This window comes from Trichechus manatus, unplaced genomic scaffold, assembly GCF_000243295.1.
Source record: "Trichechus manatus latirostris isolate Lorelei unplaced genomic scaffold, TriManLat1.0 scaffold00091, whole genome shotgun sequence".
Lineage (NCBI taxonomy): Eukaryota > Metazoa > Chordata > Mammalia > Sirenia > Trichechidae > Trichechus > Trichechus manatus.
The window spans coordinates 4,037,273-4,064,813 of record NW_004444027.1 but is presented as its reverse complement, the minus strand read 5'-3'; the positions used below and the strand labels follow the sequence as shown (position 1 = coordinate 4,064,813).

General features: G+C 44.4%; 1 protein-coding gene across 1 annotated transcript in view; it reads right to left on the bottom strand.

Moving 5' to 3' along the window:
- Positions 1–6,128: 6,128 nt before the first annotated feature.
- Positions 6,129–27,541, bottom strand: part of LOC101343971 (L-gulonolactone oxidase) — a 57,154-nt gene continuing 35,741 nt past the window's right edge. The window contains exons 7-12 of the mRNA XM_012557235.2: positions 23,991–24,098; positions 22,963–23,039; positions 10,104–10,253; positions 8,599–8,763; positions 7,020–7,110; positions 6,129–6,257 (exon numbers count right to left, since the gene is read on the bottom strand). Coding sequence (XP_012412689.2) covers positions 6,129–6,257; positions 7,020–7,110; positions 8,599–8,763; positions 10,104–10,253; positions 22,963–23,039; positions 23,991–24,098 — 720 coding nt within the window. The remainder of the gene's footprint in view (positions 6,258–7,019; positions 7,111–8,598; positions 8,764–10,103; positions 10,254–22,962; positions 23,040–23,990; positions 24,099–27,541) is intronic.

The window sequence follows — 27,541 nt, the reverse complement described above, 5'->3', positions numbered from 1 at the left end:
CTGGTTGGGCAACTTCAGAGTATTTGTACAGCTCCCTGCCCCACTGCTCTGAGGGCTCGCTCACTAATCATTCAACAATTGCCTTTCGTCAGTTCAGGTCCACTCCAAGGTAGGGTGAACGGGCTTAATCAGGCTAGGAAGGGATGAACAGAGGTATGGAATCATTACCTGCTTGTTCTCATTGATTTCCACCAGTACCCAGGGGGCCAAAAACTGTGAACTTGACCTGGTACCAGAATTCTCCCATAACCTTATCTTTGTCTCCAGTCCCTCTTGTGTGCCCAATCCACTAAAGATGAGCACCCAGCCCAGCTTTACTACAAGAAGGCACATCGTGGGGGTGAGGGTGACAGGCAGACCACCTACTCCTGTCTGACATTCATTAAGAGCATTGAATGGAGACATTTGACGTCTTTGCAAATGACTTCATGTATATAAAATCAAGGGGGACAGTGGTGGTTCAGTGATAGAATTCTCGCCTTCCACGTGGGAGACCTGGGTTTGATTCCCAGTCAATGCTCCTCATGCGTAGCCAAGACCCGGTACTGGAGACCTGTTGTGTTGCTATGATGCTGAACAGGTTTCAGCAGAGCCTCCAGACCAAAACAGACTGAAAAAAAGAAGGCTTGGTGATACACTTCTGAAAATCAGCCAGTGAAAACCCTGTGGATCACAACGGTCCAATCTGTAACTGATCATCAGGATGGCAGGACCAGGCAGCATTTTGTTCCGTTGTGCATGGGGTCGCCATGAGTTGGGGGCTGACTCAATGTCAGTTAATGAAAACAGATTAAAACCAGAGATGCATTGACAGCATGAAAAGAAGATGCTCATTATCCAAACTTAAACCGGTGTCCCATCACCAACCCACCTGCCTGAAGTGCACAAGGTATTGATTTTAAAAAAATATCCTGAAATTATCTTGAGGATAGCACAATAATATCTCTCTGTGTATGCAAAGGCATCCATTAGTGAATGTTAAAAAATCAAAAACAAACCAAAGTTTTTAACTCTGTTTTGGAATTTTCTGTAAATGCCTGGGCCTCTCTTGACCTCTGAAAGTCCCCGCCGCAAAGAAGAAAACCAGGGTGAAAACTAAGATGAGCCAAGCTCAGGTGTTTAGTGCAGCTGTGCTGAGATGCAGCCTTGTATTTCCCCTTTAGTTCATGGGTTCCTCCCAAAGATCCTACACTTGGAATTAGGGTAACCAGTGGCTGTGAGTTGATTCTGACTCATGGTGACCCCATGTGTGTCAGAGTAGAACTATACTCCATAGGATTTTTATGGCTGTGACTTTTTGAAAGTATATCACCAGGCCTTTCTTCTCAGTGGACCTGAACCTCCAACCTTTCAGTTAGCAGCTGAGTCCATTAACTGTTTGCACTACCAGGGACTCTGGGATTAGGGTAGTTGTAGCTATTTTTTCTGGCTTTTACTCTCCCATTCTTGGGATAGCTCCTGCCTTGGCCTCATTTTAATTACTGGAGACCTACTAGTAAGACCTTTCTTGTAGGGTACCTGGGGACACCCCTTCTAAGTTTGAAACGAACTGTCGTGTCCCTCCACCAACCTACCTAGTGCCTCTCTCTGAGTCTCCTTTCTCTGTGGCATTTCTGGTCACTTTAGTCTACGCACGCATGGTTTAGGTGAGAGGTGTGCTGCCCCGTTTCTTCCTGGGTACCTTGTCTGGTTCAGACAACCACCACCAGCTGGCGCCTTGAATTCCTGTTTCTTGGCTGACAGCTGATACCCACCTTAGAAAGGGATGAAAGTGCAAATCCCTTCAGTGGTGTATGTGTCCCTGGTGTTAGTGTACCTTCTAGCCCCCTCTCCCCAGTCAGCTCTACCTACTCACCTTCCCCACACCAAGTCCTACCTGATTGTCTTTAGAGTTGCAAAGCCTTATCTATTTTCCAGGCCCCTCCCATGCAGGTGACCAGGTAGACATGGCCAATTTTGGGCAATTCCTACACAGAGTGACCCACTAGTGAAGTGAGAAGACTCTATCTTGGGCCTTTAAATGTCCCACATATTTGTATTGGGGTTGGGGGCCTTCTGAGCAGTGGTTGGGTTGCTGCATCCTTCCGTCCTTTGTAATGTGAGCAGACAAATGAGCTTGGCTAAGCCAGGATAGGGTTCTGGGGTGGGGAATCAGCAGGAGTGATTTTAGAGGGTAGATGCACAGTACTGAGGTAAGCTCTCCCCACAGACACCAAGGCTGCTGCAGAGTTGTGCTGGTGCCTGGGGGTAGCCAGCCTTCTGCTCTCACCACACAACAGAAGCTGAGACCCACAGAGCTCACCTAGACCCCCACACCCTTCTCATCTCCATGCCTGCTGAGTGTAGAGGCAGAGGTGGCACCCTGAGAGAACGCACAACTCACTTGCTCCCAATCCACTCGGTGAGATTCGCAAGTTTTATTTTTGCTGGTGACCTCTCACCCTAAATACAACTTTGAGAACCACTCATGGCCCAACAGCTCTGATAGCTATGCTTCAATTTAGTTTTACACTGCCCAGGGAGACACCATTCCTCATCTTCCACCTTATTTCTTCCTAGATGCTGCTAATAACAACTGTCCACTGTTAGAAGTCCAATTTTAGAGCACCATGCTCCAAGTCTCACATCCACAATTTTCCAAGGCAAATTTCCTAAAATGCTTAGATGATTAGAGTGTTTGCCACAAGGGGGCAGAGCTGGCTTGTGATACCTCACACTATAACACACCAGTTGCTGTCAAGTCGATTCCGATTCCTAGCGACCCCAGTGGGTGTCAGAGTAGAATTGTGCTCCCTAAGGTTTTCAATGACTGATTTTTCAGATCACCAGGCCTTTCTTCCAAGGTAACTCTGGGTAGGTTCGAACCTCCAGTCTTTCAGTTAACAGCTAAGCATGTTAACCATTTGCATCACCCAGGGACTTCTGTGATACCTCAGGCTTAGCCAATTAGAACAGCACTAGGAGAGATGAAACCCAGCCTGTGGAACCTGGAACAGAAGTAGCAAGGAGGAAACCAAGTAAGGAGATAAAAAGTGGATCCATATCAACAAAACCCTCAGGATCCCAGCTTATGGGCTCAGTACACACCACAGAATATAAAAAATAAATGGTGCAATGAGAATTTTGGGGAATGGTGACTATTCAAAAGATCCCAAATCAAAGAGACAGTAAATTACATTCATCAAAAGGTGAACCAAAAAGAGCATCTGGATTCTCTGGTAATTAGAAAGTCAATTTCCAGTACATCCTTTTGCCTAAGCATTCTAGGAATTAAAGCTTTACTGAATCTCCAAGTTTCAGACTTCAGCCATTGCGCTGTGTATGCACCTAAGTGTCTGTGCTTCTCCCACCAGGGTAGATGTGAGATGCCAGAGGGGACAGAAAGCCACAGAGCCACCATGGCCCTCCTTCCTAGAGCGTAACTGCCATTTAAATATTTGGAAAATAAAACATTAATTAACATTTTAATACATAATGGGATGGACTACAAAATTCATAGACTTTAAAAAAATAAAAGCTATCCAAAAATAGGGCTGTGAGACATACTTTGGTTGAGAAGTTTGAAGACAATATAGGTAAAACTACCTTTCCTAACTTGCTGTGTGATGTTGGACAAGTTTCTTCACCTCTCTGAGTTTCTTTATCTGTAGAACATGGAGGAATTTGGGCTTGATTTCCAAAGCCTCAGGGTTTAGCCTGCTATGCTTTTCTTTTTAACTTCATCAATCTATTGCAGAGACTGAATTCCTTTTCTAATATATCAGTCAGGGTTCTCTAGAGAAACAGAACCAAAGAACCAAAGGCGATTTTATACACACACACACACACACACACACACACCCCAAGAAATTTATTTTAAGGAATAAGCTCATGCAACTATGGGAATGGTAAATTCAAAATCTGTAGAGCGGACTGACATGCTGGAAACTCAGGCAGGAGTTGATCCTGTAGTCTTGAGGCAGAATTTCTTCTTTCTTAGGGAAACAGCAGTTTTGCTCTTAAGGTCTTTTAACTGATTGGATGAGGGCCACCCACATTAACAAAGGTACTCTCCTTTACATAAAGCCAACTGATTGTAGATGTTAACCGTATCTACAAAATACCTTCACAGCAACACCTAGATTGTTGTTGTTTGGTTGTTGTTAGGTGCTGTGGAGTCAGTTCTGATTCATAGCGACCCTGTGTACAACAGAATGAAACACTGCCTGGTCCTGTGCCATCCTCACAATCGGGGTTATGCTTAAGCCCATTGTTGCTGCCTCTGCATCAATCCATCTCATTGAGGGTCATGCTTGGTAAAGTAGAGGGTCAGTGAAAAAGAGGAACACCTAGATTAGTGTTTCATTAAATAACTGCATACCATATCCTAGCCACGTTGACACAGACAGCTAACCACCACACCTTGAAATACCCACTTAAGAGTGGGGCTGACTTCATGGGGTATGACCTGTGAAGGGCTGTGTGCTTGGTTAATGCTCTGTTATCACCCTCTTGAAATTACTAATAATTTTTTAACAAGGGGCCTTGCATTTTCATTTTGCACTGGGTTCTGCAAAGTGTCTAGCTGGTCCTGCTTAAGAGTTAGTTCTTGCTCTCAAGGCTCTAGACCTGGGTCTCCTGGCTGAGTCACTCTCCCTGAGGAGACTCAGACTGGGCAGGTGTGATAGGTCCTCGTTGCTGTGCCACTTACCTGACACGTCGTCATATTCTCCCTTGTATTGTTATCTAACATCCTATGCACATTAGTCTTGTCTCCCTAAACTAGAATATAAATTTCTTGAGCGCAGGAACCTGTCTTAAGGTTTTTAATTCCCCAAAGCCCTTGGCACATAGTAGATGTTCAACAAAAGCTTGATGAAAGAATGACCACAGTGTGATAGGGCAGAAGCAAGCTGGAAACTAGGTTTATCAATAGGAAGAACATCTTCCAGGTAAGTCCAAGACCTGTTACCCCAAGGAAGAAAGCAAGGGAATCAGTGAGCCTCCTAAAGAGTTACTTTGGAGAGAAGCATGAGGGAACAGAGAGTGAACGATTCTTGGTCTTTATTAAAAAGAAGGGGGTGGAGGGGAGGATGAATAGGTGGAGCACAGGGCATTTTTTAGCCAAGTGAAACTATTCTCCATGATACTGTAATTGTGGACATATGACATATGTATTTGTCAAAGCCCACAGGGCTGTACAATACCAAGAGCGAACACTAATGTGAACTATGGACTTTAATTAATAATAATAAAAAAACTGATTGCCATCGAGTCGATTCAGACTCATAGTGACCCTATAGGACAAGGTAGAACTGCCCCATTTGGTTTCTGAGGAGCGCCTGGTAGATTCGAACTGCTGACCTTTTGGTTAGCAGCCGTAGCTCTTAACCATTACGCCACCAGGGTTTCTTTAGTTAATAATAGTGTGTCAATACTGGTTCGTCAATTGTAACAAATATAAGATGTTACTAATAGGAGAAACTGTGTGTGTGTGGTGGGGGGGATATGTGGGAACTCTACTTTTTGTGCAATTTTTCTGTAATCCTAAAATTTCTCTAAGAAATAAAGTCATAATTTGCTATTGTTGCTGTAACAAGAAATACCACAAGCGGGTAGCTTTGATGAACAAAAATTTATTTTCTCACAGTTAGGAAGCTAGATATTCGAATTCAGGGCACCGGCTCTAGGGGAAGGCTCTCTGTCCACCCTGGGGTAAAATCCTTGTCTCAGCTTCTCTAGCAATCTTTTCTGCATTCCTTGGCGACGTCCACGTGACATCTAACTTTCCCTCATTTGTGCTTCCTTGCTTCAGTGCCTAATATGCTCCTTTTTATATCTCAAAAGTGATTACGTTTAAGACACACCCTACAATGACATGGCCTCATTAATATAACAAAAACAATCCCATTCCCAAATGAGATCACACCCACAGGTATAGGGATTAGGATTCCAACACATATTTTGGGGAAGATAGAATTGAGAGCCAGGCTCATCATTTGTGGGGTTGGAGGAGTCATGGGCACTGCAGCAGAGAGGCCAAGGATAGAAGCTCTTTTCTTTGTGCCAGTGAGCCACTGAGCCGTCAATCACATCTGGAGTAGGGGTGAAGGGAGGGGGTGTAAGGCTGTTTGTTTTTTGTTTCTGCTTCAGTAGAACACTTTCTCCAGATACGCATTCAGGAACATCCCACTAGGGTCCAGCTTTTCTCGGATGGCACAGAATTTTGGAAAGGCAGGATACATTTTCTCAAAGTCCTTCCGGGTGCAGTTGTGGGCCTGTGAAAGCAACCAAAGTTAAAAGCCTCATCTCTGGAGCTGGCATTCAGCAGGGCTGCAAACCAGGCACACACATGTTCATGTGCCTGCATGTAGGACACCCTCAGTACAGACACACACATAAACGCATACAGAGACACACAGAGATACACACACAGATACACGCACACAGACATACACATGCAAACACCTAAAAATACACACAGGCACACACAGACATAATGCAGAAGCACAAACAGAAAGGAGGAGGCTCTTAGAAGTAAAGAAGTAAGGAGTTAGAATGTAGCATTAAACTCCCCATTCCCATTCCCACCTGGCAGTGTGATATAGTGGAGAAGGTTCTGGCCCCAATTCTGTAGCTAATGAGTAAGTGAGTTCCCTCACCTCTCAGAGACCCTCACTTCCCTATCTGTTAAATGGGTTTACCGATCCCTGCCTTACCCTGCCCATAGGGTTTTCATGAAAATGAAATATACTAAAGATGCGAAATTTCTCTGAAAACTTGGAAGTACAAGTCACAGTTGAAGGAATCTCAATCACTGGGCTATTTGAACAAAAACACGGAAAGGGGAACTGGGTCTGGTTAGGGTGGCAGAGCCCCCTTCTCTCTGGGACTTGCTCAGTCCCAGTATTTCCTGACATTCCAGCACTGGGCAGCCAGAGGAACAGAGGGAATTGAGTTGCCACCTGGTTAACCCGTGGCTCACAAGCCGCTGCCTGGCAGGATGGCCCCAGGGTAAGACTCTGACTGGCAAGTCCTACCTTGGCCCAGTGGGGCCTCCCCCCAACCTTCTTCATGATGGTCTCGTAGGCCAGCCAGTAGTCCAGCCGTGGCACGTCCTTGCCGTAGGGCCTGAGAAGGAACAGAAGGAGGTGAGGCCCTTACCCTGCCCTGCGCCATCCCATCACAGTTATCCGGCACCTACTCTGTGCCACACCCAGCACTTGGCACTGATATGGAGGTTAAGACATGGCTCTGCTCACTATGGCTCCCAGTCTAACAGGGAGGCAAGACATGGACAGCAGTGACCCTGTAACTCAGGGTCTTTTGCTCCTGTGTTCCCAGGAGAATTTGAAAACTTGTGCATCCTCTCACATAATTTTTAATTGGCATCTGAAATTTATCATAAGTTTAAATAATTTCTGCGAATTTTGTACGTGTGTGTATACTACTTCAAATATATTTTGACAAGGCCTGGGAATTTCAGAATTAATGGACAATGTCGCCATGTAACCTAGTTGGCAAAGCCAATCAGTCCACGATGCCCAGCCAATCAGCCAAAGCAGACACTGCCAGAAAAAGTCTGACTTCATTTTTCAAAAATTCAAATAAGCATGTTAATATGCATCCCAAAGACAGCTTTATCACCTCTGAATTTGAGTTCACAGGTAGGGAGAAGGTAGATAGGTGTGCAGACAGGTAGATGAGTCACCTACATAAAACAAGCCACCGCACTTTCAATATGTCTTTCAGAAACTCTCTTTTCTGTTTTTTGTGGGACTCCCCTCAGGAATAATGCATTCTTTCGTTGTCCCTTGGAATCCTAGACGTTTGGGGTTTTATATTCTGGACAAATACCCCATAGTAAGATTCAGAATGGGTGGGAGGTATGTTATTATTTTACAAAGTCAGAGAGGGGCTATTATGAATGAGAGGTGGAAAAGGAGAGGCAGAAGGAAGACACATCTCAGGCAGGAAATTTTTTGAAAAGAATGCATATGGAAACCGAGGACCTGGGGATGGAGTTGCTTAACCTATCCATGTTCATGAGCCTCAACGGAAGACCATTTCATGACTAACTAGAAGAAGACAACTGCAATCCTGCACCCAGAGTATCAGCCCAGTGCCTAGCAGAGCTGGTCAGGTTGGCAAATGTATCCGCTGCATCCACAGCAGACACCTAGCATCACCGATGATCCTCCTTTCTGCTGAACTGGAACCTGGCCTCCGAATCCTATTCAACACAGCATTCCAGGCTGTCAGTATCATTCACTACAGTAGGTTCATGAGATAAAACACATTTGTTATTCCATACTATCAGCTTCATAAATGATACTTATTAATATTAACAAGTACCATTAAATTAATATGTTATTTTAACATATATTAATAATTACTATAATATAGGCTAGAAAATGGAAATTGCCATAGGAGTGTAGAGAAAGTGCTATAGAAACTCAAAGGAGAAAGAGACTATTTCCTGCTCCCACAGTCAGGGAAGTCTTCCTGGAGAAGGTGGCATTTAAACTGACATAGAAAGATTTCGTAGGATTTGGACTGTGGAGAGGGGTCAGTTTCCCACCTCACCCCACCCCCTTAGTAGGCAATGGAGCTGGTCACCTGTACATGATGATGTTCATGTAGCAGCTGTCCCTCTGGAAGCAGGGGCTCAGCAGGATGTCATCACCCTGGGTGAAGCGCACCTCCACAGGGTAGTGGGCCACCACCTTGGGGTGGGCCTCCAGCATGGCCTTCAGTTCCAGCAAGGCCTCCTTGGTCTTCTCTCTGCACTCAGCCAGGGAGACAGAATCAAGACCTCAGAGGGTCTCACACAGGTCTCTGCACAGCCTCCCAGACAAGTGGGTCCTCAGCTTTACTCAGACATCCCCAGTGATAGAGACTCCTAGCTCTTGGGAGATCCATTCGTTGTGGCTGCTCTAAGTCCTCATCATGGGGTATGGAGCCTAAGCGTGCGCCTCCCTGGAAAGTCTACGTGCTGCTCCTGATTGGGCCCCCTGGACCCTGCTGAATCAGGGGTTCCCCTCAGATACTGGCCATAGATGTGCAAGTCCCCAGGCCTCCTCCTCTTTAGACAGAGTGAAGTCACATGCCGGGGACTGCACTCTGATTCTAATATTTCTGCCTGGAGAGTCTGGTGGCCCAAGTCCTTGAACACAATAGCAGAGGCGTCCCCTGAGTGCGAGAACCATCCCCTCCTTTCCCAGGAGAAAAAGACAGAGACGGGCAATTTACAGAGAAAGCCACAGTTGGAGTTGGGGCAATGGACCTATCCTTAGGTCCTTGCTGGAAGGTCTCCTCCCAAGGCAGGGTTCCTACCCTGAGAACCACCCATGGTCTCTGCCCATCCGGAACTGACAGCAGAAGATGGTCTTTCAGGAAGACAAGAAGCTTGGCTAGTGCTGAGTGAAGTACATCAATCACAAAAGGACAAATATTATATGATCTGACTTACATGAAATATCTAGAATAAGCAAATGCATAGAGACCACAGCTTATTAGTGGTTACCAGGGGTGGCAGGAGGGGGAAAGGGGAGTCTTCGTTTAGGAAGCACTGAGTTTCTTCTGTTTATGGTGATGGAAATTTATCAATGGATATTGATGATGGTTGCACAACATGATTAACGTAATTGGTGTCACTGAATTGTACACATGAAAAACACTGAATTGGCAAATGTGTTATCTATATTTTTACAACAATTAAATAAAAAAAAGAAGAGGCTTGGTCAGGAAGTTCCACACTCCAACTGCAAGCCTGCCATCACCCTATCTCATGGCTGGAGGGGGAAAGACAAGGGAGAGTGGAGGGACTCTGTGACTGGTTGCCCTCAGAGGCAGATGGCTGGGTACAAAGAGCACTGCACTAGGAGTCAGAGCCTATATGGTTCTACCACCTGCTAGTAATAGCTAAGATTTTAGACTCTTGGAGCCTCAGTTTCTCATTTGTAAAACGGGATGGGACAATCTACCTGGAACGGCTGCAGTGAGGAAAGTGTTTTCTTTGTAACTATAAAGTGCTGCCCCCATGGGAAGGAAGGTCAGGACGGCTGTTATTTGCTACAGCTTCTGACCCACCGGTAGCCAGGCCACAGGGCAGAGCCCCCTACCTGGGGATGGCCCAGTCCTGCACGTGCTGCTTGAAGCGGCACTCATAAGTGAAGATCTTGTGGCTGAGGTTGCTGTTCTCCCTCTTCCCGGTGAACAGGAACCAGAAGAAAAACCGGTTGATCCAGCCCACCAGGCACGGCAGGAAGGTGCTGTAAAAACACAGGGCAGGGAAGGCTATATGGGGTGGGCTGGGGGCTGGGGGGGGGCATACAATAACCATAATGTTATTGTCTTTGTTAGCTGCCATCAAGTTGGCCCCTGAGCATGGCAACCGAGGCACAACGGAATGAAACACTGTCTGGTCCTGCACCATCTCCATGATCCGTTGAATATCGAACTGTGGTTATCCATAGGTTTTTTTTTTTATCTATAAGGTTTTTATTGGTTGATTTTTGGAAGTAGATCACCAGGCCTTTCTTCCTAAATAACCATAAACACCCAGCATTTATTAAGCACTAGCCATGGGCCAGGCCCTGGGTCGAGTTCTTTTAAAAAGAAAACAACAGCAACAAAACCAAATCCGTTGCTGTGAAGTCAATTCTGACTCATGATGACCCCGTGTGTTATAGAGTAAAACTGCCCCAGAGTTTTCTTCACTGTAATCTTTATGGAAGCAGATTGCCAGGTCTTTCTTTTCTGGAGTCGCTCGGTGAGTTTGAACCACCAACCTTTAGGGTTAGTAGTGGAATGCAAACTGCTTGCACCCTCCAGGGACTATACAAACCAGGGCCTTATCGTTTACACACTCTGCCACTTTTGTCGCTTATCTGTAGCTTATAGCTAATCCAGCCAATGTGAATATTGCTCTCAGTCAGTCTTTTATAGCTTCATAGTAGTCCAGGCTACAGATAGTCCACATTTCATTTCACCATTCCCCACTAATGGCTATTTGGGCTGTTTTCAGTATTTTACCACTACCACTACACCATAAGGAGCCCTCGTGGCACAGTGGTCAACTGCTCAGCTGCTAACTGAAAGGTCAGCATCTGAAGCCACTAGCTGCTCTGAGGGAGAAGGATGTGGGCAGTCTGCTTCTGTGAAGATGATAGCCTTAGAGGCCCTATGGGGCAGTTCTACTCTGTCCTGTAGGTTCTCTATGAGGCAGAATTGGCTCAACGGCAATGGGTTTTGGCCACACTATAACAAATGTCTTTGTGCCTATATCCTTACCAGATTGTTGGGGCAAAAGGCAAATTGAGTTTTAATTTCACAGGTTACTGCCACGTTAATTTCTAAAAAGACTAGTAATTTCCTCCCTTCCACCTGGCCATTGTTGGAAGATTTTTGAAGATAACGATCATTGTAGAGATTAAGTGCCCAATGGGGCCAGCGTTCTGGTATGGGGTCTCAGTTTAGAGAGTCTTGTCCCCAGCAATGATGCTAGACCTGTCCAAGGAATCACAACAGGAGGGCTTTGCACCTCATGGGCCAGAAAGAATCTCATCTCATCTGGCTTTTTGCTCTAGGAAACTCACCAGGATGTGTTCTTCAAAATCTACACTTAAACACACACACACACACACACACACGCAAACACTCACATGCACAAACACACAGAGATTAAAGTTCTTTTTATCCCTCATTATAAAAGAACCTAATGTTCACTGTAGATATTTTGGAAAACCAAGGAAATGAAATCAACATTGTTAATGTTGGTGCAATGTCAGACTGAATGCCCACAGTATCTACCCAAAATGAGGGGAGGGAGGAAGGGAAAGTGCTTGTTTACTGAACTATGGGCTGGGTGCTTGCCCCACTTGCCTCACTCACTGCTCGCATGGTGTGCACAGTCTAACACTCATGTCTGCATCTGAGGTCACTCTGGATGGATTCTGAAGTCCACGCTCTTCCCACTACATTACGTGCACTCAAGACTCAGGGACACCAGAAAGACAGACGGGCATGATGCAAGGAGATGGATAATTCCAGGTGTACCTTTGAATGTGTGCCCTCTTCTGCCTGGGAAGGGCAGAGGGCCTCGACTTGCAGGTCATAAACTGAATGGCTCACAGGAAGTGTCAGAGAGGCCAATCTTAGATCTGCAGCCAGGAGCTCTCTGGGGGCAGAGGGTGGGGGGGTGGGGTGCTGCAGGGGCCAAAGAGGGTAAAGGTCCAGGGGCTCCTTGTGGGGATGGCCAGGAGGAGGCCTGTTCAGTCATTCTATTCATAAGCTTAGCCCCTACCAGCTCTGGGCCCTGGTGGACTGAGCTGCCAGGAGTGGGAGGGGTGGGGCCAGCCAGGGACCAAGGCGAGCACAGGGCCTTGCTGAGCTGAGCTGGCTCTAACCGCCTCCAGTTACAGCTCATGCCCCTTCTGGAGCGGCTAAAGATCCACTGTAAAACTCAGTCTGGCTTGGATGGTTTTGTTGTTGTTCTGGTTAACATGTGAATGAGCCAATGGCTCTGTGATCCTCTGGGCCTGGATCACCAGAACCAAGTGGTCCTCTTACTCTGGATTTGCTAGCAAGGTCCTTCTCCCCCCACCTCAACAGAAGTGGCCTCTGCCCAGATGCTCAGCAGGCCAGGCAGAGTAGCTATTGCTCCCTCTCACAGGCCCTGCCATCTAATCGTCTACAGTCAATCTACCCCATAGTTGCTCAGAGCTTTAAGGCTCTGTGGGGTTATAGACAACACCAGTGGATCCAGGACCTTGCATGTTGCCACTGAGGTCAGGCATGAGGAGCCATGGCCTCTGTGTGCCCTTCTGGGAAGGGAAGGAAGTAACATCTAATGAACACCTAGTGTGTGTACTTTACATTTAACCTTGTCAACACCCCAATCCTCGCTAAGAACTCCACTTTATATATGAGTAAACCACAGCCTACAGAGGCTAAGAGATTTACTCAAAGTCACACAGCAGACATATGAGGGGAGTTGGGTGACAGTTCAGGTCCATTTGACTCTATAGACCAGGCTCCTTCCACTACCCCAAGCTGCCTGAGTTCCTGATACTCAGATACAGGTATGTGGAGTGGGGTTGGGGAGGGTTGCTGCCTCTCTCAAGGTAGGTGCTTTCTGGTGTCTCAGAGGCCAACCCTGGCCACAGAGGGGCTTCCACTGCTCTCAGGGCATGGGTTGTTCTAACCATTGAAGGTGATGGTTAGAACAACTTGGCCGGGCTCATCCTTCAGGGACCTGTGCCCGACAGACAGCCTCCTTTCCATCCTTCTCAGATGGCTGCTGTTATCACCACCACCACCGTCACCACTACCCATTGTCCTCTGCTGAGGACAGGGACCAAGCCTTTCGTTCAGTGTTTCTTCCACAGATATCTGTGAGCCTCCTCAGTGCCAGGCACTGGCTGGGGCACAGGGTATTGAGTGGTGACAAGACAGACATAGTCCCTGCCCTCACAGGGTCACAGCCAGTCTTATCAGGGAGGAGACAGTAAACCACCAACTCCCCAGTTCATTATTTATGTTTTCATTCTTGCATCCACCAGCACATAGGTCAGTGAACACCCTGAGCTGGGGGGGATGAGGCAGGGTGGATGCAGTTTCCTGAATCTGCTAAGTCAGAGCCACATGGGCTGAGCTCAGAGGCTGTGGAGCTGTTGGGGAGTGTCAGGCCCACAGCCGAGATGTGGCAGCTGTGATTTAGAGCCCAATTTATTTGGATGCTCACCGGGCACAGACTCTACAGACACATGCACATAAAGCTGTCCAGTTGTTGGTGATGGAAGCTGAGCCCAGGAGAGAAGGCCTGACGGGGCAGTTTCTGTTCTCTCAAAATCCATAATCGGGACAGAGAAATGGCCTTCCAGGGGAGTGCGGGGTGTGTGTGTGCACTCTGCTCCTTGTCCCTTCCTGCTCAGATCCAAGTAAGTCACTCCTTGTGTTTCACTTTCCTAACATCTCCAAGGCAATTTGTTTTCATTACAGTTCGGTGCCTGTCCCTAATCTTGGGTACCATCTGATATCATCTGTGCTCCTCTACCCTGGGGAGGGGCTGGTTCCCTGAAGGAAAGGGGCAGACTCTTCCTCTGATACTGGAGTCAGAAACAAAGTGGCCAAGTTTCTTAGCCACATCCAGTACTGACATGAATATCAGCCTGGGAACACCAGCGGTCTGTTGTCACTGTCATCTCTGCCAGGCAGTCTGACTTAAGAGGAAACAGTACACTCCAGCCCACAATTCAGCTGGTATCAGCGAGGACTGGGATCCAATCCTGAGTATCCTTTGAAAATACCTCTCTGAGCCTCACTTTTCTCATCTGCAAAGTAAGGATGATGCGTCCTACCTCCTCGGGATGTTGCAAAAATTAAATGGAACAGTGCATGTCAAGTACCCAGGGCAGGGCCTGGAATATAATCGGCGCTCAGCAAAGTTAAAAGCTTTTTACCTACTGAAAAAATAGCTGCGGATCCCTTAGGGAGGGAGTGGAAAGGATTAGTTAATGTTTGAAACCTGAGTTGATACTATCAGAAAAAAACATTCAAAATGTGTTCTTTCTCATCAGTCTCAGTACCTTAGGGCTGAGCGGCAGCCCAGGCTGACAGCATGCTGGCTACTGTAAAGAGAGAGCAAAGATGGCTTCTAGCCTGGCTAGAGAGTTCCCAATGGACCAGAGCCCTAATCCTGGCCTTTCACCTGTTGTCTTGGACCCCTCCTTTCCCTTCAGGCTGTGACAACAATGAAGAAATCCAAGATCATGTGTTAGGCAGGAGATCAGGCCCTGGATGAGGTCATGGTAGCTCTATTTTGTCACAAGGCATATAGACAAATTATCATCTACAGGAGCTCCTACAAGATTAGTTGTATTTTTGTAAAAAAAAAAAATTATATAGCTATAGATATGGGCAAAATATGGAACAACACAGGAAGCATCAAAAGAAGATGGAAAGAATACACAGAGTCACTGTACCAAAAAGAATTGGTTAACGTTCAACCATTTCAGGAGGTAGCATATGACCAAGAACCGATGGTACTGAAGGAAGAAGTTCAAGCTGCACTCAAGACACTGGTGAAAAACAAGGCTGCAGGAATTGACTGAATACCAACAAACGGATGCGCTGGAAGTGCCCACTCATCTGTGCCAAGAAATTTGGAAGATAGCTACCTGGCCAACTGACAGGAAGAGATCCATATTTAAGCCTATTCCAAAGAAAGCTGATCCAACAGAATGCGGAAATTATTGAACAACATCATTAACTTCACAAGCAAGTAAAATTTTGCTGAAGATCATTCAAAAGTGGTTGCAGCAGTACATCAACAGGGAACTGTCAGAAATTCAAGCCGGATACAGAAAAGGACTCGGAACAAGGGATATCACTGCTGATGTCAGATGGATCATGGCTGAAAGCAGAGAATACCAGAAAGATGTTTAACTGTATTTTATTGACTATGCAAAGGCATTTGACTATGTGGATCATAATAAATTATGGGTAACATTGAAAAGAATGGGAATTCCAGAACACTTAATTGTGCTCATAGGAACCTGTACACAGATCAAGAGGCAGTTGTTTGAACAGAACAAGGGGATACTGTGTGGTTTAAAGTCAGGAAAGGTGTACATCAGGGTTATATCCTTTCACCATACTTATTCAATCTGTATGCTGAGCAAATAGTCTGAGAAGCTGGACTATATGAAGAAAGACAGGGCATCAGGATTGGAGGAAGACTCATTAACAACCTGAGTTATGCAGATGACACAACCTTGCTTGCTGAAAGTGAAGAGGACTTGAAGCACTTACTGATGAAGATCCAAGGCTACAGCCTTCAGTATGGATTACACCTCAACAGAAAGAAAACAAAAATCCTCACATCTGGACCAATAAGCAACATCAAGATAAACGGAGAAAATATTGAAGTTGTCAAGGATTTCATTTTACTTGGATCCACAGTCAATGCCCATGGAAGGAGCAGTCAAGAAATCAAACAACACATTGCATTGTGCAAATCTGCTGCAAAAACCTCTTTAAAGTGTTAAAAAGCAAAGATGTCACCTTGAGTACTAAGGTGCACCTGACCCAAGCCATGGTGTTTTCCATTGCCTCATATGCACGTGAAAGCTGGGCAATGAGTAAAACTGAAGAAGAACTGACACCTTTGAATTGCAGTGTTGGCAAAGAATATTGAATATACCATGGACTGCCAGAAGAACGAACAAATCTGTCTTGGAAGAAGTACAGCCGGAATGCTCCTTAGAAGCAAGTATGGTGAGACTTCGTCTCACGTACTTTGGACATGTTATCAGGAGGGACCAGTCCTTGGAGGAGGATATCATGCTTGGTAAAGTAGAGGGTCAGTGAAAAAGAGAAAGACCTTTAATGAGATGGATTGAAACAGTGGCTGCAACAATGGGCTCAGGCATAACAACAATTATGAGAATGGCGCAGGACCGGGCAGTGTTTCATTCTGTTGTACATAGGGTCACTATGAGTTGTAACCAATTCGACAGCACCTGACAAGATATATATATATATATACACATATATGTTGTGTATATATATATACATATATGTGTGTGTGTATATATATATATACATATATACGTATATATATATATGGAGCCCTGGTGGTGCAGTGATTAAAGTGACCAACTGCTAACCAGAAGGTCAGTGGTTTGAAACCACCAGTGGCTCTGCAGCAGAAAGATGTAGCAGTCTGCTTCCATAGAGTTTTACAGCCTTGGAAGCCCTAGGGTCACTATAAGTCTGAAGCAACTCCATGGCAGCGGTTTTTTTTTGTTGTTGTTGTTTTTTGTATATATATACACACACATACACACGGAGCCCTGGTGGCACAGTGGTTAAGAGCCTGGCTGCTAACCAAATGTTGGCAGTTAGACTCCACCAGCTGCTTCTTGGAAACCCTACGGGGCAGTTGTACTCTGTCCTATACGGTTGCTATGAGTCAGAATCAACTTGATTGCATATATATACACAAAAATGTGTATAGACGTAGTTATAGATATGTATAAATGAATATAGATATGTATATATAGATATGGATACATAGGCTCACCTTTGGACTAAATTCATGCTGACCAAGTAGTATCAAGTACTAAACCCATACACAGATGCTCCCAGCTGGGGCAGTGCTGCGATTAACCTTTCTGTCTCTATTTGGGACTACCATCTACAGCTATGCATGCAGCCACCTTCTACTCCAGACTGAAACCTCTATTGCTTTGTCAGACCCTGGCTTTAACTAAATTCTGAGTGAGGCACTTGTGATAACACCCCAAAGAAATGGTTGCCTACATATTTTTCTAATCATTGTTCAAAATTCCAGAACTAAGACTAGTTTTGTTGAGCTGACTCTGATTATTTAGTGAAATTTGGAAGTTTTTCCTAGATTGAGTCCCTTCAAAGTTTTCCCATTAAATATTTATCTCCTCTTCCATAGGCCTTGGACATTTCAACCATTTATTCTTCCATTTCACTGAGCAGTCCTTTTGTGCTAGGCCTTGTACTGGTGTTGGCAATATGAAGACGAAGGAGGCCATCTTCCTAGTCCCTTCTGGTTGGGAGCCAGAGAAAAAAGCCTAGAATTATGGTGCAATGGGTAGCTTTGTAGTTTGCATAAAAAGTGAGGAACACAAAGAGAAAATATCTGTGTGGCTTGAGTAACTCAGAGAAGGGATGTGAAGTCTGAGCTGAGCCTGGTGGGGTGACCAGGAATTTGCCAAGTAGACCCCTGAAGGTCAAGGCCTTCAGGCAGAAGGACAGCAGGAGCAAAGGCTTGGTCTCAGAATTCTACAATGAACTCTGATTTAGTTCTATGCTTAGCAGGGCAGGAAGAGGAAAGGGTTAAGAGTGCGGGCTCTGGGATCAGATGGACTAACTCTAACTTCCTAACTTCAAAACTCATCACAAAATGCCAGTAATCAAGACAGCATAGAAATGGCATAAGGGTAGATATATAGATGGATTGAATAGAATTGAGAATCCAGAAATAAACCCTCGCATTTATGGTCAATTCACTTTTGAAAAGGATAACAAGACAATTCAATGGGGTAAAGAATAGTCTTTTCAACAAAAGGTGCTGGGACAATTGGATATCCACATGCAAAAGAATGAAGTTGGACGCCGACCTCACACCTTAACCACTGTGCCACCAGGGCTCCGTGTGTATATATATATACACGTACAATAGTAAGAGAAATATAAGGCTAAAACTATAAAATTCTTAGAAGGTAACGTAAGTATTAATCTTTCTGATCTTGGGTTAAGCAATGGTTTCTTAGATCTAATATCAAAAGCATAAGCAACAAAATAAAAAAACAGATAAATTGGAGTCCATTATTGCAGCCATCACTACAACTACATCTACTAGGATGGCTTATATAAAAAAGACAGACAATAACAAGTGTTGGTGAGGATGTGGAGAAATTAGAATCCTTCATACACTGCTGGTGGAAATGTAAAATTGTGCAGCCACTTTGAAAAACCTTTGTCAGCTCCTCAAAAAGTAAAACACAGAGCTACCATATGACCCAGCAATTCCACATCTAGGTATATACCCAAGAGAATTAAAAACATGTTCATACAAAAACTGTACATGAATGTTCATAGTAGCATTAGTCAGAATAGTCAAAAAGTGGGAACCATCCAAAAGTCCATCAACCGATGAACGTACAAACAAGTGTGGCATATCCATATAATGGAATACTATTCTGCCATAAAAAGGAATGAAGTGTTGATAGATTCTACAATACTGATGAATCTTGAAAACACTATGCTAAGTGAAAGAAGCCAGTCACAAAAGACCACATATTGTATGATTCCATTTATAGGAAATGTTCAGAATAGGCAAATCCAGAGACAGAAAGTAAATTAGTGTTTTCCAGGGGCTTCAGGGAGGGACTGGGGAGTGACTGCTAATGGGTTTGGGATTTCTTTTTGGCGGGATGAAAATGTTCTGAAATTGGATTGTGGTGATGGTTGCTTAACTTTCTGAATATACTTAAAACCACTGAATTGTACACTTAAAAGGGCAAATTGTAAGGCATGTAAATTATATCTTAATAAAGCTCCCATTTGCCTTTAGTCACGGGGTGCTGTGACCTAATTTGTCTTCCAGAATAATTAGCCTGGTTGCTGTGTGAAGGGAGCAGGAATGGAGGAGGGGAGACAAGAAGGGAAGCCTTGTGGCAGTCCAAGAGCAGATAGTGACCAGTATGGTGATGAGATGTGAATGCATTCAAGATATACTTAGAAGGTGGACTACAGACAACTTGGGAACAAATAAACTGCATTTGTGCTCTGGCATCACCGGGCTGGCTCTCCAAAACTTTAGGCAGAGCTTTCCTCTGAGAGAGAAGAGCCAGGGGAAGCAAGAAGGGGAGAAGTGTAATTGGCAATACTTGTAGTGAGGGTAACAGCCCACATTACTGCACTCTTTCTGTGCTAAGCATTGTGCTAAGAGATTTACATTATCTCTTTTAATCCTCAAAACTTTATGAGATTGATCACTATCTCCATTCTACAGGTAAGGAATCTGGGGCATGGAGAGGTTATGTAGCTTGCCCACTCTGCCCAGCTACAAGGTGGTATATTTGAAGCAGGAATGTGAAGCCAGCGAGTTGAACTTCAGAGTTGGAGCTAATAATCACTGTACTTCCCTGCTGTAAAATGCTGAGATTGAGTCTCTTAGGAAAAAATCCACTCATGTTACACTTATCCACCAAGTGCCCACATTTGTGACAGACACTTTGTTGGGAAGATGAATCAGACTCAGGCTGCTCCCACAAAGATTTTCCAGCCATGTGAGACTGTGGAGTCTTGCTCAGCCTGGGAGTAAGTGGGGAAGACCTCCTGGAGGAGACGAGATGTGAATGTCAAAAAGGGACAAAATGAAATCCCAGGCAGAAAGATCCTTCTTTTTCCTCCCACCATTAGAAAATTGATACAGAACAAAGCCCCATGATGGGCACATTCTCTGTGGGGTACACTTTTTATGAAAATTATACTGTGCATCACTCCCAGCCATGTGCTGTTGGGAATATAAATCTTTAGCCCTGGCACCAGTGGGCTCCTCACTCTTTGGAAGTGACTCTGACCAAGGGTCAGTCTGAGGTAAACCCTGATTAAGAACCCTAGAGAACTAGCCCCTCTATGCCTGAGCACAGCTGCTATTTATTTGTTCTCAGCTCTGGATAATTTCTACTTCTGAGTATATCTTGAATCCATTCATCCATCCACTTGCCTCCATCTCCACTGCCACCACCTTGCCATAGTCATCATTCATATGGATTACTGCAGCAGCAACTCCCTACCTCTACTCCTGCCTCTTCCAATCCATTCTCCACACAACAGCCAGAGGGATCATTGTAAAACACTCCTTCCTTAAAACGCTTCTAATGACTTCCCACTAGCCCTTAGCTTGGCCTATAAGTTCTGCATGACCTGGCCCCTGCCTCCCTGCTGTCCCCACACATTCTACAAGTAGGCAAATGCAATGACAAGGCATCTCCTTGTCCATTCACAAAGTCTAAGAGCTTCCACGCCCAGGTCCAACTGCATCCCCATCCTAAGCCTGCTTTCATACATGTGCTGCTGAATGTCACTGGGGTATGCCCAATGGGGGTACTACACCAGGGCGTGTCCAGTGGGGGTATTTAAACTGAATAGGGTGTGCCCAATAGGGATACCTACATGGGGGGAAAAGAAAACTCCTGATTTATGACATCCTGTGGAATGGTTCTGGGATGACACAGGTTGGAGTAGGGTTAGGCCAGGACTTGAGTCCTCCTGGGGAAGGTTCTAAGATGCCAGGGAGAGGAGAAAATGAAGTAGTCACAGCCCTAGGCTGTGGAATTTCTCTTAAATCACAAGGACTGTCACTAGTTCCCAGAGCTTCAGCAAACACCTCTCACTATCCTTCTATATAAGAGATAAACTATGGCCAGGAAATGCAGGGATACTGAGGGGTGAGGGGCAGGCAGGAACATAAACTCAATATAAAGTTCCAGCACAGGGTCAAAAACACTTCTAAAAAAAAAAAGGTGAGAGAACTTACTTTAACAGATATCAAGCCTTATTATAATTACGGCAGTGTAGGCTAATGAAAAAGACAGAGATGCCAGACACAGATCCACAGATACATGGAAATTTGGTATATGAGATACGAAGGAGAATAGATCACTGATGTAAAAATAAATCATTAAATAGTTCCAGGAAAACTGGTTACCATTTGGAAAAATTAAAATTGTTTGACTACTTCACCTAAAAAGCATAAACCAATTCCAAGCGGATTAAAGACTTGTAAATGTAAAAGCAAAATTAAAATAGAATATTTTAATGACCTCAGGGTAAGAAAGGATTTCTTAATTAGACACAAAAGTCCCAAAGACAAAAGAATAGATGGATAAATTTGACTACATTAAAATTAAATATGTCTGCACATTAAGACACTATAAAAATTAAAGACAAGACACAAACTGGGAGAAGATGTTTGCAATGCATGTAATCAACAAACTATATAAAAATAAAATCTTAACAAAATAAGAAAAAGAAAAACAACCCAATAGAAAAAAAGGACAAAAGGCATAAACAGACACTTCACAGAAGAGGAAACCTGAATAACCAATAAACTGAAAACCTTTTTAGTAATCAGAGAAATAAGAATGAAAAACCATAATGATACATCATTTAATACCCATCAGACCAAATTTTAAGTCTGAAAATTCCAATTTTGACAAACTTGTGGAGCATAGAGAATCTTACAATGATGGGGGAATTAACTTGTTATAATAACTTTGGAAAACAATTTAGAATTATCCAATAAAGCTGAAGATGCTCATACTTGACCTAGGAATTCCACTTGTCAGTATATACTCAAGATAAAAAAATGCTTCAGTAAAATGTTTCAGAATGCTCACAGCAATATTATTTGTAATGGAAAAAAAGTCCTGGAAATAACCCAAATGTCCATCAACAATAGTATGGATAAATACATACACTGTATAAATATACACTGTGGTAAACACATAGTAAAAATTAATGATTAAAGCTATACACATCAACATAAATACATCTAACATAGGTGAACTAATAAATTTGTTATTTTAGGATTCATAAAACCAGAGTATAAATAAAAGCAAGAAAATTATAAGCATAAATTTCAGGATGGCAGTTCTCTGGGTAGGTGAGAGGGGTTGTGATCTGGGAATTACAAAAAGGGGGCTCCGATTTTACTAGTGTTGCTTCATTTCTGGAAACCTAGTGGCATAGTGGTTAAGAGTTGGGCTGCTAACCAAAAGGTCAGCAGTTCGAATCCACCAGGTACTCCTTGGAAATCCTAGGGGGCAGTTCTACTCTGTCCTATAGGGTCACTATAAGTCATAATCAACTCAATGGCAGTGGGTTTGGTTTTTTTTGGTTTGGGCTTCATTTCTTAAGTTGATGGTGAGTACATAGGTGCTTATTATACTATTCTTTACACTTTAAATATCTGTTGCCTATATTATTTTGTATGTATGAAATATTTCATAATTATTTATAAGATGTCATTCCATATTTTGGCTGAATAAAGTTACCTTTCAAAGCCTCACAAAACTTTTATCACTGACAGTCACATGTCCAGTGGCAGACATGAAGCCTGAGCATGAGCACAGATATGAGGCCAGAAAGGAGGTGGAAAGCAGGAGAATGTGAAAATATCCTTGACCGGTGGTTCTCAATCATGGCTGCACATTTGAGTCACCTGTGGGTCAGAGTGGGGCCTGGGCATTGGTGTTTTTTAAAAAGTTCCCTAGGTAATTTGAATATATAGGCAAGGTTGAAAATCACTGTTCTAGGCTGAGGAGACAGACCCAATTTGCAGTCATAAAGGTAGGGCTGTTACTCTTCTAATGGACCACATTCTCAACAGCATATAGCAGATGCCAGAAAAAGGTACCATTGCATTCTTACCTGATCCAGAGCAGGAACTCCAGTAAATAGAATCCAATGGCATAGTCCCAAAACCAGCTGGCTGAGGAGAAGGGGGGCTGAGAAACAGAATCTGTGATCAATTCAGGGTCAGATAGAGCTCTCTTCTAACCTATGCATCATAGTGTCCCTTAGAGGGCAATGTGTCCCAGAGGTGGCTGTGTGTGTGAAGGGGGTACAGGAGGTGGTCACCCAACTGCCAGGACAGGTGGAAGCCTCACTTCATGGTGTCACAGTCAATTTCCACACCCTACCCCTTACATTTCATGATATTTATTTAATTAGTTAATTTGCATGAGACAAAAAAAGTGCATCTGTCCCTACTCTTCAGAGCTTATGAGCCAAAGATCATGGTGTCCAGAGATCACCCTTTCTGAACTCCACACTAGCCCCTTACACATAGCAAGTGTCATGGCCTTTGCCTGACTCTGTCCCATTGAGGTTTGTCCTAAATGATGGCTTTGTTTTCTTCTCCTGGAAGCAGTGTATTTGCTAAGGACATGGGGGAGAGACAAAATTATCTGCTTCTTTAACTTCAAACTAGGGGATGTTGAAGGGCAGATGGGCAGTATTAGATGACTTCTGAGGTCTAGACAAGCTTTCTAGCAGTCTAATTGATCTTATCCTGTCCTCTGCTCCCTTCCTCCACGTCTAGGCTGTCCCTTGACCACCCCTACACATCCCCACTTGCTGGCACATTGGACCCTCACATGGCCCAGCTTCCTTCTTCTTTTCCCTCTCTGGCCTTCTCTGCTTCTTTCCTCATGCTCACTCTTGCTTTTGCTCTCACATATAACTGGTTAGCAGGATGATAAGAAGCGTCCCATGTTCTGGGAGCTGACTGGTCTGCCGGGAATGGGTATGACTGCACGCTGTGTGTGCAGACGGGGCGGGGTATGTGCTTTTCACCAGCTGCCATCTGCTCCCTCAGGGACCTGCCCCAGACAATCTGCTCCCCAGTGGGAAGGGAACGGACCCTGTGTCAGGACAGGAATGACGCTTGCATCTACCTTGTTGGTGTGGTCCTGGTAGATGACACTGACGTTCTCGCTGTGTGGAAACCAGAGGAAGCGAAAGTATTCAGACTTCTTCAGATGGCTGTCCAGGTTGTCAAGGACCTGACCTCGGCAGAAAGAAAGAGGAGATTGCGTTGGTCACAGTGAAGACATGGGAATACCAGAAGTCAGGGCCCAAGGTGTGCCTCAGTTTCTCCCCACCAAAAGGAAATGCTTTAAATTGTCCTAACATTGCCAAATGGCATGAAAAGTGACTTTTAATATGCTGGGCATTAAGATGGTGCACTTACATGTTGACTGCCCTAGGTAGCTTAGAGGACAGATGAGCTTTCTTATTCATCCTGGTTTGAGCCGTTACGACCTGTATAAACTTGGGCAAGTTACCTAACATCTCTGTGCCTCACGTTCCTCATCTGGAAAACACGGCTAAAAATAATACCCATCTCAGAACTGTTACGAAGCTTAAGTGAGCTAATGCCTAGAGAGTGTTTACCAGGCACATGGTGAGAACCGTATAGGTGTAAGCTGCTGTTGCTACTTTTATATATCATCACTGGAGTCTGTGGGTGGTGAAAATGGTAAACACGTTTAGCTGCTAATCGAAAGGTTGGTAGTTGAGTCCACCCAGAGGCACCTTGGAAGAAAGTCTTCGTAACCTACTTCTGAAAAAATCAGTCACTGAAAACCTTATGAAGCACAGTTTTACTCTAACAACATAGGGTTGCCATAAGTTGGAGTCAATCTGAAAGCAACTGGTTGGTTTATATCATCATCACCATCATCTCTTATCCCCAGACATCTTCATTTCCATAATGCCTGACACATGGTAGGTCCTTAATAAAATGAACATGAACAGAAGAGCATGCCCTAGTATGGCTCATTATCACACACACTGAGATAATACCACCAACTAAATCATGGCACCCTGAAACCTATCTAACTGATACAGGACAAGTTGTGAGACAAAGCATAGACATATTTTAGATTTGACAGGCAGCTGTGAGATTTGGGAAGGGCGTTGGTCCTGGAGAGAGTTCTGGATTCAAGTCCTAGTTCTATAACTGCACAACATTGGATGAGCCATAAAACCTGAGACTTGGGGACTTCCGGCAACATGGTGCTCCAGGCAGAAGCACCATGCCGTCCCTCCACAGCAAAGATCTGAAAAACTAAGCCAAACAGAGAAAACAGCAATCCTGAAACCCTAAACATCAAAGGAAGAGATAAAGAACTCAGCCAAGCACCAAATGGAATAAGAAACTGACAGAGAACAGAGAGCAAGGAGACATACATGCAGAGGTCCCTTACCAGCTAACGCAGCGTGGATCCACCATCTTGGACTCCTATCAGAGACCAGCAAATAGGGGATACGAGAAAGCAGTGTCATGGAGCTTCCAGGAGGAGACAGAACAACCGGTAATTTGCAATATATGCTTTCCCACCACCCACCCTTCTTCACCCCCACTCGGCCTCCTCAACTTCCCGCGGCCACAGTCTCTTGACCAGGAAGTGCTGGCTGCTTGGATTCCACCCGCCCACACTGGCCAACTCCCTGAGTGCCATTTTTTGGCTGCTGGTGTTGCTTTTTCCCACTTCTTTTGATTTCTTCCTTACCTCTCACCACCTCCCCCCACCTTTCGCTCAAATACCTGGCTCCGTGCACCATCTTTGCTTCTACCTAAGGGACTGTGGAGCTCCGTTTGAGTGTGGAACTTCTTCCCAGTCTGAGCTGCCACACTGGTGGGATCCCGGGGCTTTTGTTTGTTTGTTTGTTTTGAATTATTTGTTTGTTTTCTTTTCCTTTTCTCGAGTTGACAGCCCGTTTGGCTGGGCAGTGCTACGCAGCTTGGGACCTACCCCTCAGCTTGTGCAGATGCACAAAGGAATCCCTGAGCGCATTTCTTTTTTCGTGGGTTTTTGTTTTTCTGCTTTTTGGGAGGCTTTTCGTGTTCTTTTTTTAATTTGTTTTGTTTTCTTTTTCCTTTTTCCCTTTTTGTCTTTCTTCGTTACTCAGTTTCTTGTCTCTCTATACCTTCCTACTCTTCCTGTCCACTGAATACCTGGTGCTGAATACCTCGATGCCTTCTAGCCAGGCTGTACTGCAACACCTGGGAACAACTTCCCCAGACCTCGCAGCCACACCGGTGGGATCCCTGGGAGGTCTGCTGTTCTTTTTTCTTTCTAATTTTTATTTATTCATTCTTTTCTTTTTTTTTCTTCTTCCCCTTTTTGTTTTTCTCCATTTCATAGTGTCTCATCTCTCCACTCCAAAGGCAAGCTCCCCTAGCAGTCTTTTTTGTTGGTTTGTATGTTTTTGGCTTCTGTTCCTCTCTCCTCTCTCCTATATCAATCTTAGCTCCACACATCACAATCTCCTCCCTCCATCCTGCCTACCTGCACTGTGTACTTAACATCACACCACCAAGCAGCACAGGCATGGCCTACCAGAACCTGCCCTGCACTGATTACTGACCCGCCCTGGTGGCTGTACTATGTGCCACAAACAACCCATCTCAGCAACTCCTCTTCAGCTAGACCTGCCCTGCTGTACCATATCTGAGCGACTGACCCTACCAATTGGAGAAGGAGGTGAAAAGTATTGTGCCCACAGACGAGCAAACATCAAAGAACACACAGCCTGCCTGCTCAGACATAGTCAAATAAAAAAAAAGGACAAAAAAAAATCTACAATCAATAAATGAGAAACATAACTACTGAATACCCTGAAGATAGCAGACAATATCAAAACATTTACAAAAACAGGACAGGCTGGCTCCAGTAGGCATCCAAAATAAAACACCAGATGACTTTCCAGTAGAAGAAAAGGCACTAGAACTACCTGATAGGTAAATCAAATCTCTAATACTCAGAATTATTCAAGAGTTGAATCAAAAAGCAGACAAAAATGAGGAAAAAAATAGACAAATTCATGGAAAAGGCAGACAAATTTTTGGTAAATACAGACAGAAAAATGGAGGAATTCAGGAAAATAATGCAGCAACAAAATGCCAAAATAAGTTCACAACTAGAAATTATACAAAAACAACAATTAGAAATCCAAAAGATAAACAACAAGAATTCAAAAATGGACAGAGTCATAGAAGGGCTGAGGAGCAAATTTGAAACGGTGGAAGACAGGATCAGTAGAATTGAAGCCAAACACTTGGATACAACTCTGTTTGAGGAAAACTCAGAAAAAAAGACAAAGAAAAATGAAGAGACCCTGAGAGTTATGTGGGATACAATCAAAAGCAAAAATTTTCGAGTAATCGGAGTTCCAGAACAGAGGGAGAAAACAGAAAACACAGAGAGGATCATTGAAGAACTGCTGAGAGAAAACTGCCCCAATATCATGAAAGATGAAAAGCTGGCCATCCAAGAAGCTCAATGAACCCCATATAGGATAGACCTCAAAAGAAAATCACCAAGGCATATCATAATCACGCTTGCCAAAACGAAAGACAAAGAATCCTGAGAGCAGCTCATGAAAAACAAGAAGTCACATACAGAGAAGAAGCAATAAGACTAAGCTCAGATTATTCAGC